At 43.4% G+C, this 12481-nt stretch overlaps 1 protein-coding gene across 11 annotated transcripts in view; it reads left to right on the forward strand.

The window, feature by feature from the left end:
* Parp11 (poly(ADP-ribose) polymerase family member 11) overlaps nucleotides 1-12481 on the forward strand; it is a 40680-nt gene that overhangs the window by 20505 nt on the left and 7694 nt on the right. For 9 of the 11 annotated variants that reach the window (XM_052719791.1, XM_052719789.1, XM_052719790.1 and 6 more), the window contains 4 exons: nucleotides 239-359; nucleotides 2889-2964; nucleotides 6201-6273; nucleotides 6360-6490. In XM_052719791.1, the coding sequence (XP_052575751.1) occupies nucleotides 239-359; nucleotides 2889-2964; nucleotides 6201-6273; nucleotides 6360-6490 (401 nt within the window). The other 2 variants (XM_052719798.1, XM_052719799.1) reach the window with 2 other exon arrangements.

Below are 12481 nucleotides of genomic sequence, written 5' to 3' on the forward strand. Positions count from 1 at the left end.
TATGTGAGATGACTGTCGCAGAGACCATCATAACAGTAGCTGTTTTTCCCCGGGATGCCGTTAATCATTTTCCACGTGCAGATTTGGTTGTGCTCCCTGTGTGTGTGGGAGGTAGAACAGGAGGCAGTAGGCATCCTTCATTCCTCTGTTCTCTGTCACTGTGACCTCAGCTCCACTTCTATGGCCAACCCATTACCGTGAACAGCTGGTAAATGCAACTTTCTGGTTTGTCTTAAAGCCGGATACCAACATTCAATGTTCAGTTAGCAGTGAAGATATCGAAAAAAGCTTCAAAACAAACCCTTGTGGCTCCATTTCCTTTACTACTTCCAAATTCAGCTACAAGATAGACTTTGCAGGTATGTTTCCCCTCCTAGTTGTGTGTTTCTAGAGTATTCTTAGACTATCGGCACAGTGCAGTCTGCAGTTTAGGATTAGCCAAGATGTCTTGAAGCATGAAGTAAATCCTCCTGTTCTATGCAAAAGTAGCTCTGTAAAACTGCACTGTTAGACTCTTGAGCAGCACTGCCATTTATAAAAGCTTGTTTCTGTGTTCATGTGTGTTAACATGCGTGGTGTTGGCTGTGTGTTTTGAGTTCATGTAAAGCTCTTTATAGCTAGCTCTCGTTTTCGTGTTTTGATTTTTGAGATGAGGTCTCTGTGCATTGCTGGGCTGGTCTTGAACTCACAATCCTCCTGCCTCCGCCTCCAAAGCAGCTGGGATTTCAAGCCTGTACTGCTGCGCCTAACTTGTAGTGCATATTTTACTCAGCACCCCATCCCTGAACATTGATCGGATTGGGAACCTTTTTATCTTAAACATCAAACTGATATTAAATGAGAAAGTCACTGGTAGCTGGCAGTTGTTTCAAGACCAAAATGAAGCCAGATGAGCTTCCTGTTGGTAGTTTGCTTAGATGGCTGCCTCTTCAATGAATACTGCTCCTGATGTTTCCTCGTTTCGCTGGCTCCTTCATAGATGAATCCAGCTACTGTGCCAATCAGCTTCAGTTTAGACCTGTGCCTCTTTGGATTCACCCGCCATGTGGGGTCATGTTATCAGATGTCTCATGAAAACTGTTGGATTCAGTTCGTGACTCTCAGGCTGCCTTCACCCACTGTGGATGGCTTGAGGCAAAGGAGATTGGGATGGGCAGCTTCTTAATAACTGCCCATGTAGTCACTCTACACTTGGTCTTCTAGCTGTTCTTTCCCAGTTGCTGAGTGGTATCTTTCTGACTGGTGGTAGTGGTGTGCTGAGGATGGAGTGTAAGTCTGAAATGCTTTCCCAGAAGTGGTAAGGGGTTTGTCAAGGACGGTATAGACTTAGCTAGGAAATACCATCCTACCAAACTTGATTTTCTTGCAATTGCTGATTATCAAGAATGATTCCAAGAATAGATGAATAAGTTAAATTTGAAAAGAGTGAAAACAATTTCATTTTACTTCCAGTTAATCCTGACTTTAAACAATAGCATTAAGCAAGCAGGCTTCTCATAAGGAATGCTGACATTGGTGTTCTATTCCAGCAGAAGGTGTCTGGCAGATGCTGCTAGTGTTCTGTGCTAGTGCTGGATACAAGCACAGTTTTGGAGGCAGAACAGACACAGTGCGATATATACAGACTTCAGGCTTTGTAAAGGGGATGCCATTGTTGAAGTCGGTGGTAGGTAATTCAGCAGGCCACTTCTGACTAAGAATATTCACTAGTGAACTATACTCTGGAAGATTCCTAAATGCTTTTGTAGATGCTCAGAATGTAGTTCACTTGGTAGAGTGCCTTCTTAGTATGCATGAAACCCCAGCACAGCATAAACCAGGCATGGTGGTGCATGCCTGGAATTCCAGCACTCAGGATGTGGAGATAGGAGGATCACAAATTCAAGGCCAGTCTCAGCTACTCAGTGTGTTCAGGCCCTTCTTGCCTACATGAGACCCTGAATCCAAAAAAAAGAGACCATGCTAAAGTATGGCAGTGGTATGTGGTAACAAACAAATGAATGGTGCTGGTCTAAGTTGCAGCTGCTAGCATTTTCCATAAATTGCTTCCAGGACCTTTAACTCCAGCCATCTTGCCACTGTCCAGCTTCTGTCTGTGAAGAAGACTCCACAGGTTTTGTGCCATGTCCTGAAATGATCTTGCTTTTCCCTGAGTGGTGGTAATGCCGTGGTGTGCCAAGTCTAGGAGAATGCAGGAGTGGCAGAGCCCCCATTTGACAAATGCAGTGGCGTTTGTTAAGATTTACTGCCTGCCTGGAGGATAAACGGGACCTGGTACACACTGCCAAGGCCACGGAGCAGGCAGAAGATGCTAACTAGATAGTAGCCTCTGTCACTGCCATCTTTGTGTAAATATGTGTTGTCTCTGGCCAGGTTTTCTTTTCCTTTTTCTTTGGTTTAGGTGTACAGTTTAAAGAGGAGTAAAGAAACACACATTTGTGAAATTGTGTGAGTTGTGCAAATGTTATATGGAAATCTATCCCTTTCTAATTTCCAAATTCTTAGAGAAACCGGAGTGCATTTCTCCATGTAACAAATCCAGTGGAAGATTTAGTATAATGTCTTTCTACGCTTTTAAGTCTCCTGCCTTTAGAATTCTTGTGTTTTAGTGTCAGTTTACCTGAGGTGTGATGCACAGCAGTACATACCCTGCACATAGAGCAGGGTGTGAGAGGAGCATCGTGGTGGGGGCCCAGGTCAAGCACTGAAGCAGGGCCCTGCACCTTTACAACATAATGAATAGGTGGATGATGAAAGACCATAACTACCCAGCTGTCAGCTCATCCCAAAGCCACATGGCCACCATGTATTGTGGCTACTAAGTTGCATGACACTTGGAGCACTGTGTGTTTCTGTGGCTTATCTGATATGTCTGTCTTTGTGTTCAGAAATGAAGCAGATGAATCTCGTCACTGGAAAACAGCGCCTGATAAAAAGGGCTCCTTTCTCCATCAGTGCCTTCAGGTATTGTAAATGGGGTAGCACAAAGAGCGGGCCTTTCTCTCCCTGCTCTTTCTTACTCTTTGGCAGAAAACCGGGTAGATTAACATTCATCTTATGGACTAACAGTGATTTTTCCAATATTAAACCTCTCATTTGCTGATAAAATAATCATTGTCTTCTGCCATTGTTTCCTTTCATTCTCTTCTGTCATATGTATATATATTTTTCAATTCTTAGACCAGTGTGCATGATCATTACAAGGTGCCATGTGTTTTTTGTTTAAAACCCTTAACATGGCCTATTGAGCTTAAGTTGAATTTGAACTGGACATACTGTCACAGAGCTTTCCAGATATTTGACCATAAATCCCAGAGACCTGCCCACTTTGTCTGCCCCTGCACTGATGTAGATCCCTGTTGGGCAACTCTTAGATATAACGTCAGTCCACGTGACTAGACCTGGGGAGGATGCTCTATCACGGGCAGCAGTGCATCTTCCCTGGATCCAGCTTGCATGTTTTCATTTTGGTTCCCTTGCCATATACAGACTAAAAAAACTGTGAAGTGCCAGAGGCAAATAAATATTGTTGCACATAGGAATGGAAGACAAGTGGAACACTTCAGGAGTGTATCTCCTATTTTCTAGAATGATTCCTCAAGCGAATGTCGAATTCTTTCTGTTTGGAGAACTTAAGATGCATCTGGGAAAGAAAACAATAGTGTGTGAATTGTAAGGAATGCCCTCCTGCTCCTTCCAAGGAGCTCTTGAGAAAGTCGAGCAAAGAAAGGAATTGAAAGGACTAGTAAGGAAGGAAATACTTTCAGTGTTCTTTCTCAAGATGTTTGGCTTATATTTTAACATCACGATTTAAAAGATAATGAAGGCTTTCCTGCATCTGGGACACAGAGAGTCTGTTCTTACCTGCTACATCATGTATGCATTCCTCAGTGCCAGGATTAGAATACAGGAAGTGAGACACAGTAACAGGAAGTGTTTCACAGTTGTGTCTTGGTATAGCCGGTATCCCTTTGAGGGGGGTGAGAAGTCCTTGCTAGGGTCAAACATTTCCTTCTGTCCCAGGGTGTACCAACTGTAAAACAAAGACAGGAGGGGCGGGGGAGTAAACAGCAGAGGACAGCAATTGAGGCAGTAATGAAGAGGGGAGTTAAGTGTGAAAGCTAAGGGGGTGAGGATCAGGAGGTGCTGATGCAGACCGCACTGGGCACTCATCGCAAGCCTGGCAGATGTGTGTTCTGTTAAGCCCGTGGGTCCATACAAGTTAGTTAAACCTTGCCCCCATAGCTGAGAGATGCATTGGACAAAGTGGGAAAAAATGGAGAGCTTGCAAAAAACAACTCAGTGTTTGAAGTTAATTTAAATAATATTTCCTATAGTATTTGAAGTTCTTCTAGGACTCTCTTAGGACAATTTGAATGTTCCTACAATGTTCCTACACTCATGATGAAGGAAAGTATGACTTATGCCAGAGTCCTTTGTTAACTGACTGAAATTCAAAACTGGAAGAAATGCCTTTCTGGAGAGGTTGCTGGAAGATAGGCACCCTCCACATTTCTGGTGAGAAGGTTAGTAAGTAGAGTGTTCCAAGACTCCATTTAGACAGTGTCTATCACAGCCATCAATAAATGCATCCTTTGACTCTGAAATGCCACTTCAGAGATGTCAGTCTATAAGAAATTACTGGACATATGAAATAACAAATGGACAGATTTGTTCTTTGCAGCATTCTGAATGGAGTAGCAGAAGTTGAAACAAGCTAAGTATCACCAGAAGCAAGCGGCTAAATAAATTACAGTTCTGTCTCCGAGCTCTTCTGTTATTTGGACCCCAAATCCTAGGGAACCGCCCACTTTGTTCCTGCACCAATGCAGAACCCCATCTGGGCAGTCCCTAGATGACACATCAAGCCCCTAGTGACTAAAGAGGTCTAGGGAAGATGCTCCACAGTGGAAGTACCCCAGCTCCCGTTCCCTGCGCCTGGGCTGCACATTACCTCTTGCTCCCCCTGGCCATGCACAGATGAACGGAATTGCGTGTGTGTGTGCCGCTGAGAAGGCATTTACTAATTGAGCGTTAACTGAGTGTCTGCCATGTGCTGGGACTCCCCTTGGCCCTGGGAATGAGGAGATTGCATTCATATTGATAAAGATCATGATAAGAATTGATTAAATGAACAGAACAACCTAGGGGCAAAAATGTGTGCTTTGTGCTACCATTTGTGTTGAGTAAAACTTGGCTTTCTGAAGCTAAGGAAGCTCTAAAGGATGTCTGGGTCTAGAAACAGTGACTGTGTGGGGGAGGAGTGAAGAGTAAGAACTGACCAGAACACTGCCTGGAGCAGGAACAAAGGTTCCCACTCGGTACTTGTGGGCACTTGTAAGACCTTTCCGAGTGGTTTCCAGCACCCACACAGGCAGCTCACAACTGACTGTGAGTAGCTCCAGGGCATTGGATGCCCTCTTCTGGCTTCTGAAGCCACCTACACATGTGTAAGCACACTTGTACACAGATACACATACATACAAATAAAAATCTTGAAAAAATTATGTATTGTATTGGGGTTTCCCCCATAATTTGACAGAAGTGAGCTAAGGATAGGTTTGAAGTTGGTCAGTCTCACCCACTCCCTTGGCATTTCCGAGGAAGGTTAGTGTACCTGTTTTACATTTGCCCGTGAGCCTCCATTGCCACCATCTCTGTGTTGGTGTCCTGTGGCCTGACCACGTTACATGGCTTTTAAAGATTTGCTGCCAAGTGATTGACTGCACTCGGCAAGTCAGGGTGCCTTGTCTGAGGAAATAGGAGGCGGAGAAGGGAGGGCTGAGTCAGGTCATAGAGGACAGCAATGGTTGCTAGAGTTTCCAATTTCATTCAATACAAATATCGCAGACGCTTGGAATATTTTTTTAAGTCAGCCTAATTTTTCTTAGAAATTCCTTTTCTTTGGCTAAAATATTATTCACATTTTATAGAAATCTCAACAAAAAGAAGTTGAATTAGCAGTTTTTGAAGCGTTGAAGCTATGTAGATTTGTGTATTCCTATCAAAATTTATAACAGCATTTAAAAATTAGGAAAGTAGACATTCAGTAAATATTTCGAAGTGAAGCCAAAGGTTAAACTTAATTGAGTTTGTCATGAATACATTGCAAACAGAAAACTCAGCTGTGAAGAAAAGACTAAATCCCCAACACTAATTATCTGCTTCTGAATCTCTGCTCTGTCTTTTGCTGTTTGAAGTTACATCTGTGAAAATGAGGCCATCCCCATGCCAACCCACTGGGAGAATGTGAATACTGAGGTTCCCTACCAGGTAAGGGCAGGTGGGCTGTAGGACAGGCCATTCTGGGGCAGTAGGTGGGAAAACCACTGCTAAACTCTGCAAACTTCTTCTCCCAGCTGGTTTCCCTGCAGAACCAAACCCATGAATATAACCAAGTTGCCAGTCTCTTTGGGAAAACAATGGATCGGAACCGAATTAAAAGGATTCAAAGGATTCAAAACTTAGACTTATGGGAGTTCTTTTGCAGGTAAGTGGGTTTCCTGTCTCTCTTTTCTCCTTGTGTCACTCTTCCAAACTGTAGGGATAGCCACACAAGGTTAGCTGTGTTCTCTTGCCATGCCTTAATTTTTTTTTACATTTATTTTATTTTATGGGTATGACTGTTTTGCCTGTGTGTATGTCTGTGCACCCTGTGCATGTGTGGTGTTTGCAGAGGTCAGAGAGGGCATTCTGTCCCCTGGTACTGGAATTAGAGGCACTTGTGAGCCTATGGGAGTCCTGCAAGAGACTAAGCGCTCCTAACACCTGAGCCATCTCTGTGGCCCTTGCTGGCCTCTCGGCCCTCTCTCCATCCTTAGCACACAGGGTCTCCTGGAATACATTCAGCCAGCACAGTGGGAGAAGCTCCGTCTTCGCTAGGTCTGAAACTGCATCCTAGAGGTCGAAATGGAGCTCTTTAGCTTTGCTGAGGCTACTTGCCTCAGCACTTTAGGTTGAGTTAGAAATCTCTGGAAATACTGACTTAAAAAACAAACAAACAGTTAATACTATCCTTCCTGCAGCTTTTTGCTTGTTTTGTTTGAAAGAATACTTTACAATTTACCTTCAAATTTCTTGCTTCACTCAGTTTATGCTGTGGATTTAAAAATTCATTACTAAATCTACATTAGTAATGACTGTTAGATTTCTCAGTGTGCCTTTAACCTAAATATAAAGCTTATTACCTAAAACTTAAATTTGTTATCCAAATTAACCTGTTATGTTGTACTTTTGTAATAAATAATATTTGAATAAGTGGTTCTCTGAAGTATTTTAAATAAACATTTGTAGATGAGATTTGATTTCTGACATTTTTATTATAAGCTTTTAAGGATTTACTCAGAAGAATTTCAAATCAACACAGAAGTAGAATTCTACCATAATAAGCCCTGTGTACTTGTGATCCTGTCCAACATCTGTCAGGGTTTGCTACCCAGGCAGATGAGGAGGCACACCCCCGCTAGCCCAGCACACAGAAAGCTAAAGCAGGACTGTGAGTTCAAGGGCTACAGAGCAAGTTGGAAGCTGCTTGCACTACTATATGGTGAGACTTTCAAAAAACCAATCAAACAAATAAACATTTGCCAAAAACAGACCAAGATTAACCACACATAATCAGTTGCTTTGTTATTGGAACGTATTTCTGTCCACCATTTCATTTGCATGTACTTGAGAATTAGGCTGATTTTCCTTTGGTAATTGTTACAGTTTTGTTTCCTGTTGCTATGGTAAAATATCCTGACCAAAACAACTTAAGGGAGAAAGAGTTTATTTGGCTCACAATTCCAGGTTACAGTCCATCATTTCAGGGAAGTCAAGGTGGTGATGAAGGTTAAGAATATTGAAGCAGGCTGGAGAGATGGCTCAGAGGTTAAGAGCACTGGCTCCTCTTCCAGAGGTCCTGAGTTCAGTTCCCAGCAACCACATGGTGGCTCCCAACCATCTGTAGTGAGATCTGGTGCCCTCTTATGGTGGTCAGGGGTACATGCAGATTGAACACTGTATATATACATAATAAATAAACATCCACAGTCAAGTCTTAAATTAATGAATGCGTACTAGTGCTCAGCTTGCTTTCTCCACTCTTACCCAGATTGTCCTGTCATCCACAGTGACCCATTCCAATTAACTTAGTCAAGAAAATCCCTCAAAGGCATGCCCACAGATCAGCCTAATCTAAACTGCTCCTAAATGAGACTGCATCCCCAGGTACTCTACATTATGTAAAGTCCTCAATCGAAGCTCACCATCACAGTAATGGTATATGGAATTCTTCTGTGGCTCCAAGTCTCTGGGCCTCAGTTGTAAGAAATTATAGTAACAGTGGGGCTTTCAGCCTGTGCTTTTTATAGTCTTGAGTGTTCGACCAAAAACCTTACATTTCTGACAGTCACTGAATTTACCTGAATTTAGAAGGTTTTATTCAGTTTGTTTAGGGGAAAATAGAAGCCTCTGCTCCCTATGATTTTATTCTTTCAGTGATTCAGTTAGTTTTTCTAAAGTGAGTTGGTGAAACTTATTTATTCTTTAAATAATTAGATATTTCATTTTATGTGTGAGTTTTTGCCTGCATGTGTGTATGTGCACCACATGCACATCTAGTGCCCATGGGTGTCAGAAGAGGGGTCAGGTCCTCTGGGACTATAGGTGGTTGTGAGCTGCCATGTGGGTTCTGGGACCTGAACCAGATCCTCTGTGAGAGCAGCAAGTGCTCTTAACTGCGGAGCCATCTCTCCAACCCCGGTGCTATTATTCTTAATTTCAGTCTCTGAGCTGGAGTTCATACTCACCTTCATACTTCAGAGCTCTCAGTAAAAGCATAAAAAATGTAGTGCTGAGTCCTATAGCATTTTATACTAAGAATTTACTAGAAATTTTCCTTGGTTTTTGCCCTTTGTGATCTTCTGTAATGTCAACCCACAGACACCTACCATGACAGTGCAAAATACTGAGGCTTGTGGTCTAGGCAGCCTGTCACTCTGAAATCTCCCTGCAGAACTCAAATAGCCTCACTGGTCTCATTGACATGTAAGCTGTAACTCATCTTCTGGATAGGCAGGCCCTGAGTGAGTCCACCTCACTACATATTATACATTCCTTTCTTACTTCTCTCCTTCCTCTTCCCAGCAAGTAGTCTTAGCCCCCACTTTGTGATAGGCAGTATTCTAGGTACTTGGGATTTGATGATGTATAGGTCTGTAGGTCAAAGAACCAGGCCACTGCTGACCCGAGATGTATGGGTGAGCACAAAGATGCATGGGAACGCAAAGTGAGGGCATTGATTGACCCTTGCCCTAAAGGAGGGTGTGTGTAGTGAACAGGGGTACTAAGGAGAGCTTCCTAAAGCTGATGTTATTTGCACCAGGCATGGGCCAGGGAGAAGGAGGGCATCTTAGACATGGGGTCATCATGGGCCAAAATGTATGTAAAAATTGGAACACAGAAAATTCAGAGACCTCCACATAGAAGAACACTGGGGTGAGCAGCATTAGAAACCTAGCCAAGAAGCGAGTACGTAGGAGCTGATAGTGCGGCTGGGTGACTGTGCAACTTCCCTCCATTGCTCCGAGTCAATTGTCCAGACCATAAATTAAAATTAGCAGGGCCTTCCATGCAGCACTTTATAAGCCAAACTGGTCATGCTTTATTGTTGTTTGTTTTTTCTGAAACAGTGTAAAGTCTGTAAAACTTCAGGTGGGAGAGAGAGAGAGTTTAGAATGATAATTCACCAGGCAATACTGTAGGAAAAGCTGTAGGGTAGTGGCTCTCAGCTGGTAGTGATTCTTCCTACCAGGAACATTTGGTAATGAGATATTTTCGATTGTCCTGTGGTGGAGTATAGGGGCTATTGGCAGCTGGTGGACAGAGGTCAGGAATGCTAACTTTCTGACAGTATGCAGGTCAGCCTCCACAACAACAACCTCTCTACCCCCAAACAGCATTCTGCTAAGGTTGAGAAGCCCTGATGTTAAGCAATCACAGCCTGAAGCAGGGAGAGCAGTTTAGGAAGTGGTTTCTGTAGTTAAACTGAGACACTTTGGACAGACAGCCTTTCAACCAAAGTGGTATCTGCTGTGTTGGAGCAAAGGCAGTGGTTTGGAGGTATTGACGATGTAAGACCGTAGGACTTGGTGTATGATTCTCAGTGTACACTGGATGAGTGAGGAAGACAGGCAGTGCCACTCCCAGATCCTGGTTTGTCTTACTTGACTAAAGGAATACAAGTAGACAGAAGACTTGGTCTTTGTAGAGACCATGGGAGGGAGTAGCAACCATAGAGTATCGATACTCTATGGTTGCATCAGGAAATTGATCTAGACTAGTGATGAAGGCTAGAAGATATGGGATGCTAGCAACCAGGAATGATAAGATGACCAGAGTATGTGTGTATACATTAAGAAAAGAGGACCAGACTCTGGAGAGTGTGAGCAGAGGAAAGGAAACCAGTAGAACGTGGAGTTGCAGAAGCTAATGGAATCAGAGGGATAATCTGCAGGGTCGCATCCTGAGGAAGTGCCAGGGATGATGAATATTAGGCATGTTCTTGGGGTTTGCAACAAACCATAATGAAAGGGAAAGTAATATTTGATGTTGTATCATGTGGCTAAGTAATGTTTGACAACTCCTTCAGGAAGTTTGGCATTGGAAGGTGGAGAGGAAATAAGGAAGTGGGTAAAGAGAAGAGTATTTTTGTTTTGTTAGGGTTTATTATTATTATTTCTTTAATGGTTAACATTATAATTGGAAGAAACTTACAGAAACGGAGAGGTGAGAGGACAGGACAAGAGGGGAGGGCATTTGATTGATTAAACTCTGAAAGAAGCATGATGGAATGAGATTCAATGACCATGTGCCAGCAGAGAAGAGGTAGACACGTGTCCAGTTAGACTTACATGGAGGTGAGAGTCTGGCTATCCTACAGACTCTAATCCTTCCAGTTTCCATGGTGAAATAAGTGAAGTCACTTACATAGAGTGAAGCCCTGTGGAGATGTAGATCAAAGGCATAGAAAAAGGAGAGACTTGAGTGCCCACTGTGGGAAGTGGGGCAGAAGAGCTGGGAACCACAGGATTTCCCACACTGAGGGTTAAGCTGAAGGTGAAGGTAGAGCATGTGGGTGTCTGGAGGAGTCCAAGAGGAGTTGCATGTGATTTACTTGAGAGGTACAGTGGAAGAGCAGCAAGGCAAATATGGCTGGAATAGCCAGAGTATTAGAGCAGTGAGAGCCCCTGTCTTGATAAGTATGTGGGTTTTGATCAAGCAGAGATGCCTGACCTGGCTGTGTATCAGAGCCCTCTCTGGGGCTCTTTAACAGGTAGAGGGATCCATCACCCAATCCAGATCCACTGACTCGGAACCCCTGATTCTACAATGTTTCTGATGTTCATCTGGAATGAAGGGCCACTGGTCTAAACCCAGATGAATGTCCTCAGTCCAGAGCATAGAGACACTGCTGCTCTGCGACAGTGTATGGGCTAGAGCCTGGGCTTTTTGGAACCTCGATCCTTAGAGGATGCGAATATTGAGACAACAATATTGAGAGCTGTGTGCCAAAGTACTTTGTGTAGGTCTGATCCAGTGGGTAGGGTTAGGAAGCATTTACTGTAGTTTTAGGTGTTTCCTTGCAAGTTTAACTCAGGAGTCAAGTTTCTGGAAGACCAAAGGCATGGTTTGTGAGCCCACATTTCCTGGCTTTGTTAGTAGGGTTGCAAACCCTGTCTACTTTGCCTCTGGCTGGTGTATGTGCTCCCTCCATTCCAGTAGCCATGCAGTGTTTCATGGCCTGCGGATGCCCAGTGCCAGACTGTAGATGGAGTTTTTCTGTGTCCCAGCAGTTGCTCCCAAATAACCATGAGAGACTTAATAGAAATTATAACTGCTTGGCCAATAGCTCAGGCTTATTACTAACAAGGTCTTACAACTTAAATTAACCTGTTTCTATTAGTCTGTATATTGCCATGTTCTGGCTTTACCTGTCCTCTGGCATGTCTTGCTCCCTCTGTGTCTCTTGGCAACTCTTCTGACTCCACCCTTCTTCCCAGCATTCTGTTTGTCTCTTGCCCTAACTTTATCCTGTCCAGCTGTTGGCTAGTCAGCTTCTTTATTAAGCCAATTATGTTGATATATATTCACACAGTGTAAAGGAATATTTCACACAAGATCCTTTATTTTGTGGTTTATAATACCTGTGAAATGCACATTTCACACCATGATTCACTTTAACCTGTGTCTGGGATGTAATGACAAGTGAGCATCTTTTAAAGACATCTATGTGTGTGTGTCTGCATGAATTGATGCGTGCCACAGTTGTAAGAAGCCCTCAGAAGCCAGAGGGCACCAGAGCACTTGAACCTGGAGTTATAAGTGATTATGAATCATTTGGTGAGGTGCTAGGACCAGAACCTGAGTCCTCTGCAAGAGCAGTAAGTGCTTTTAGCCTCTGAGCCCATCTCTAGCCCCAAATATCTTCATTTTTTAG

This window comes from Peromyscus californicus, unplaced genomic scaffold (genome assembly GCF_007827085.1).
Source record: "Peromyscus californicus insignis strain IS unplaced genomic scaffold, ASM782708v3 Scaffold_6__1_contigs__length_162567912, whole genome shotgun sequence".
In the NCBI taxonomy this organism is placed as follows: domain Eukaryota; kingdom Metazoa; phylum Chordata; class Mammalia; order Rodentia; family Cricetidae; genus Peromyscus; species Peromyscus californicus.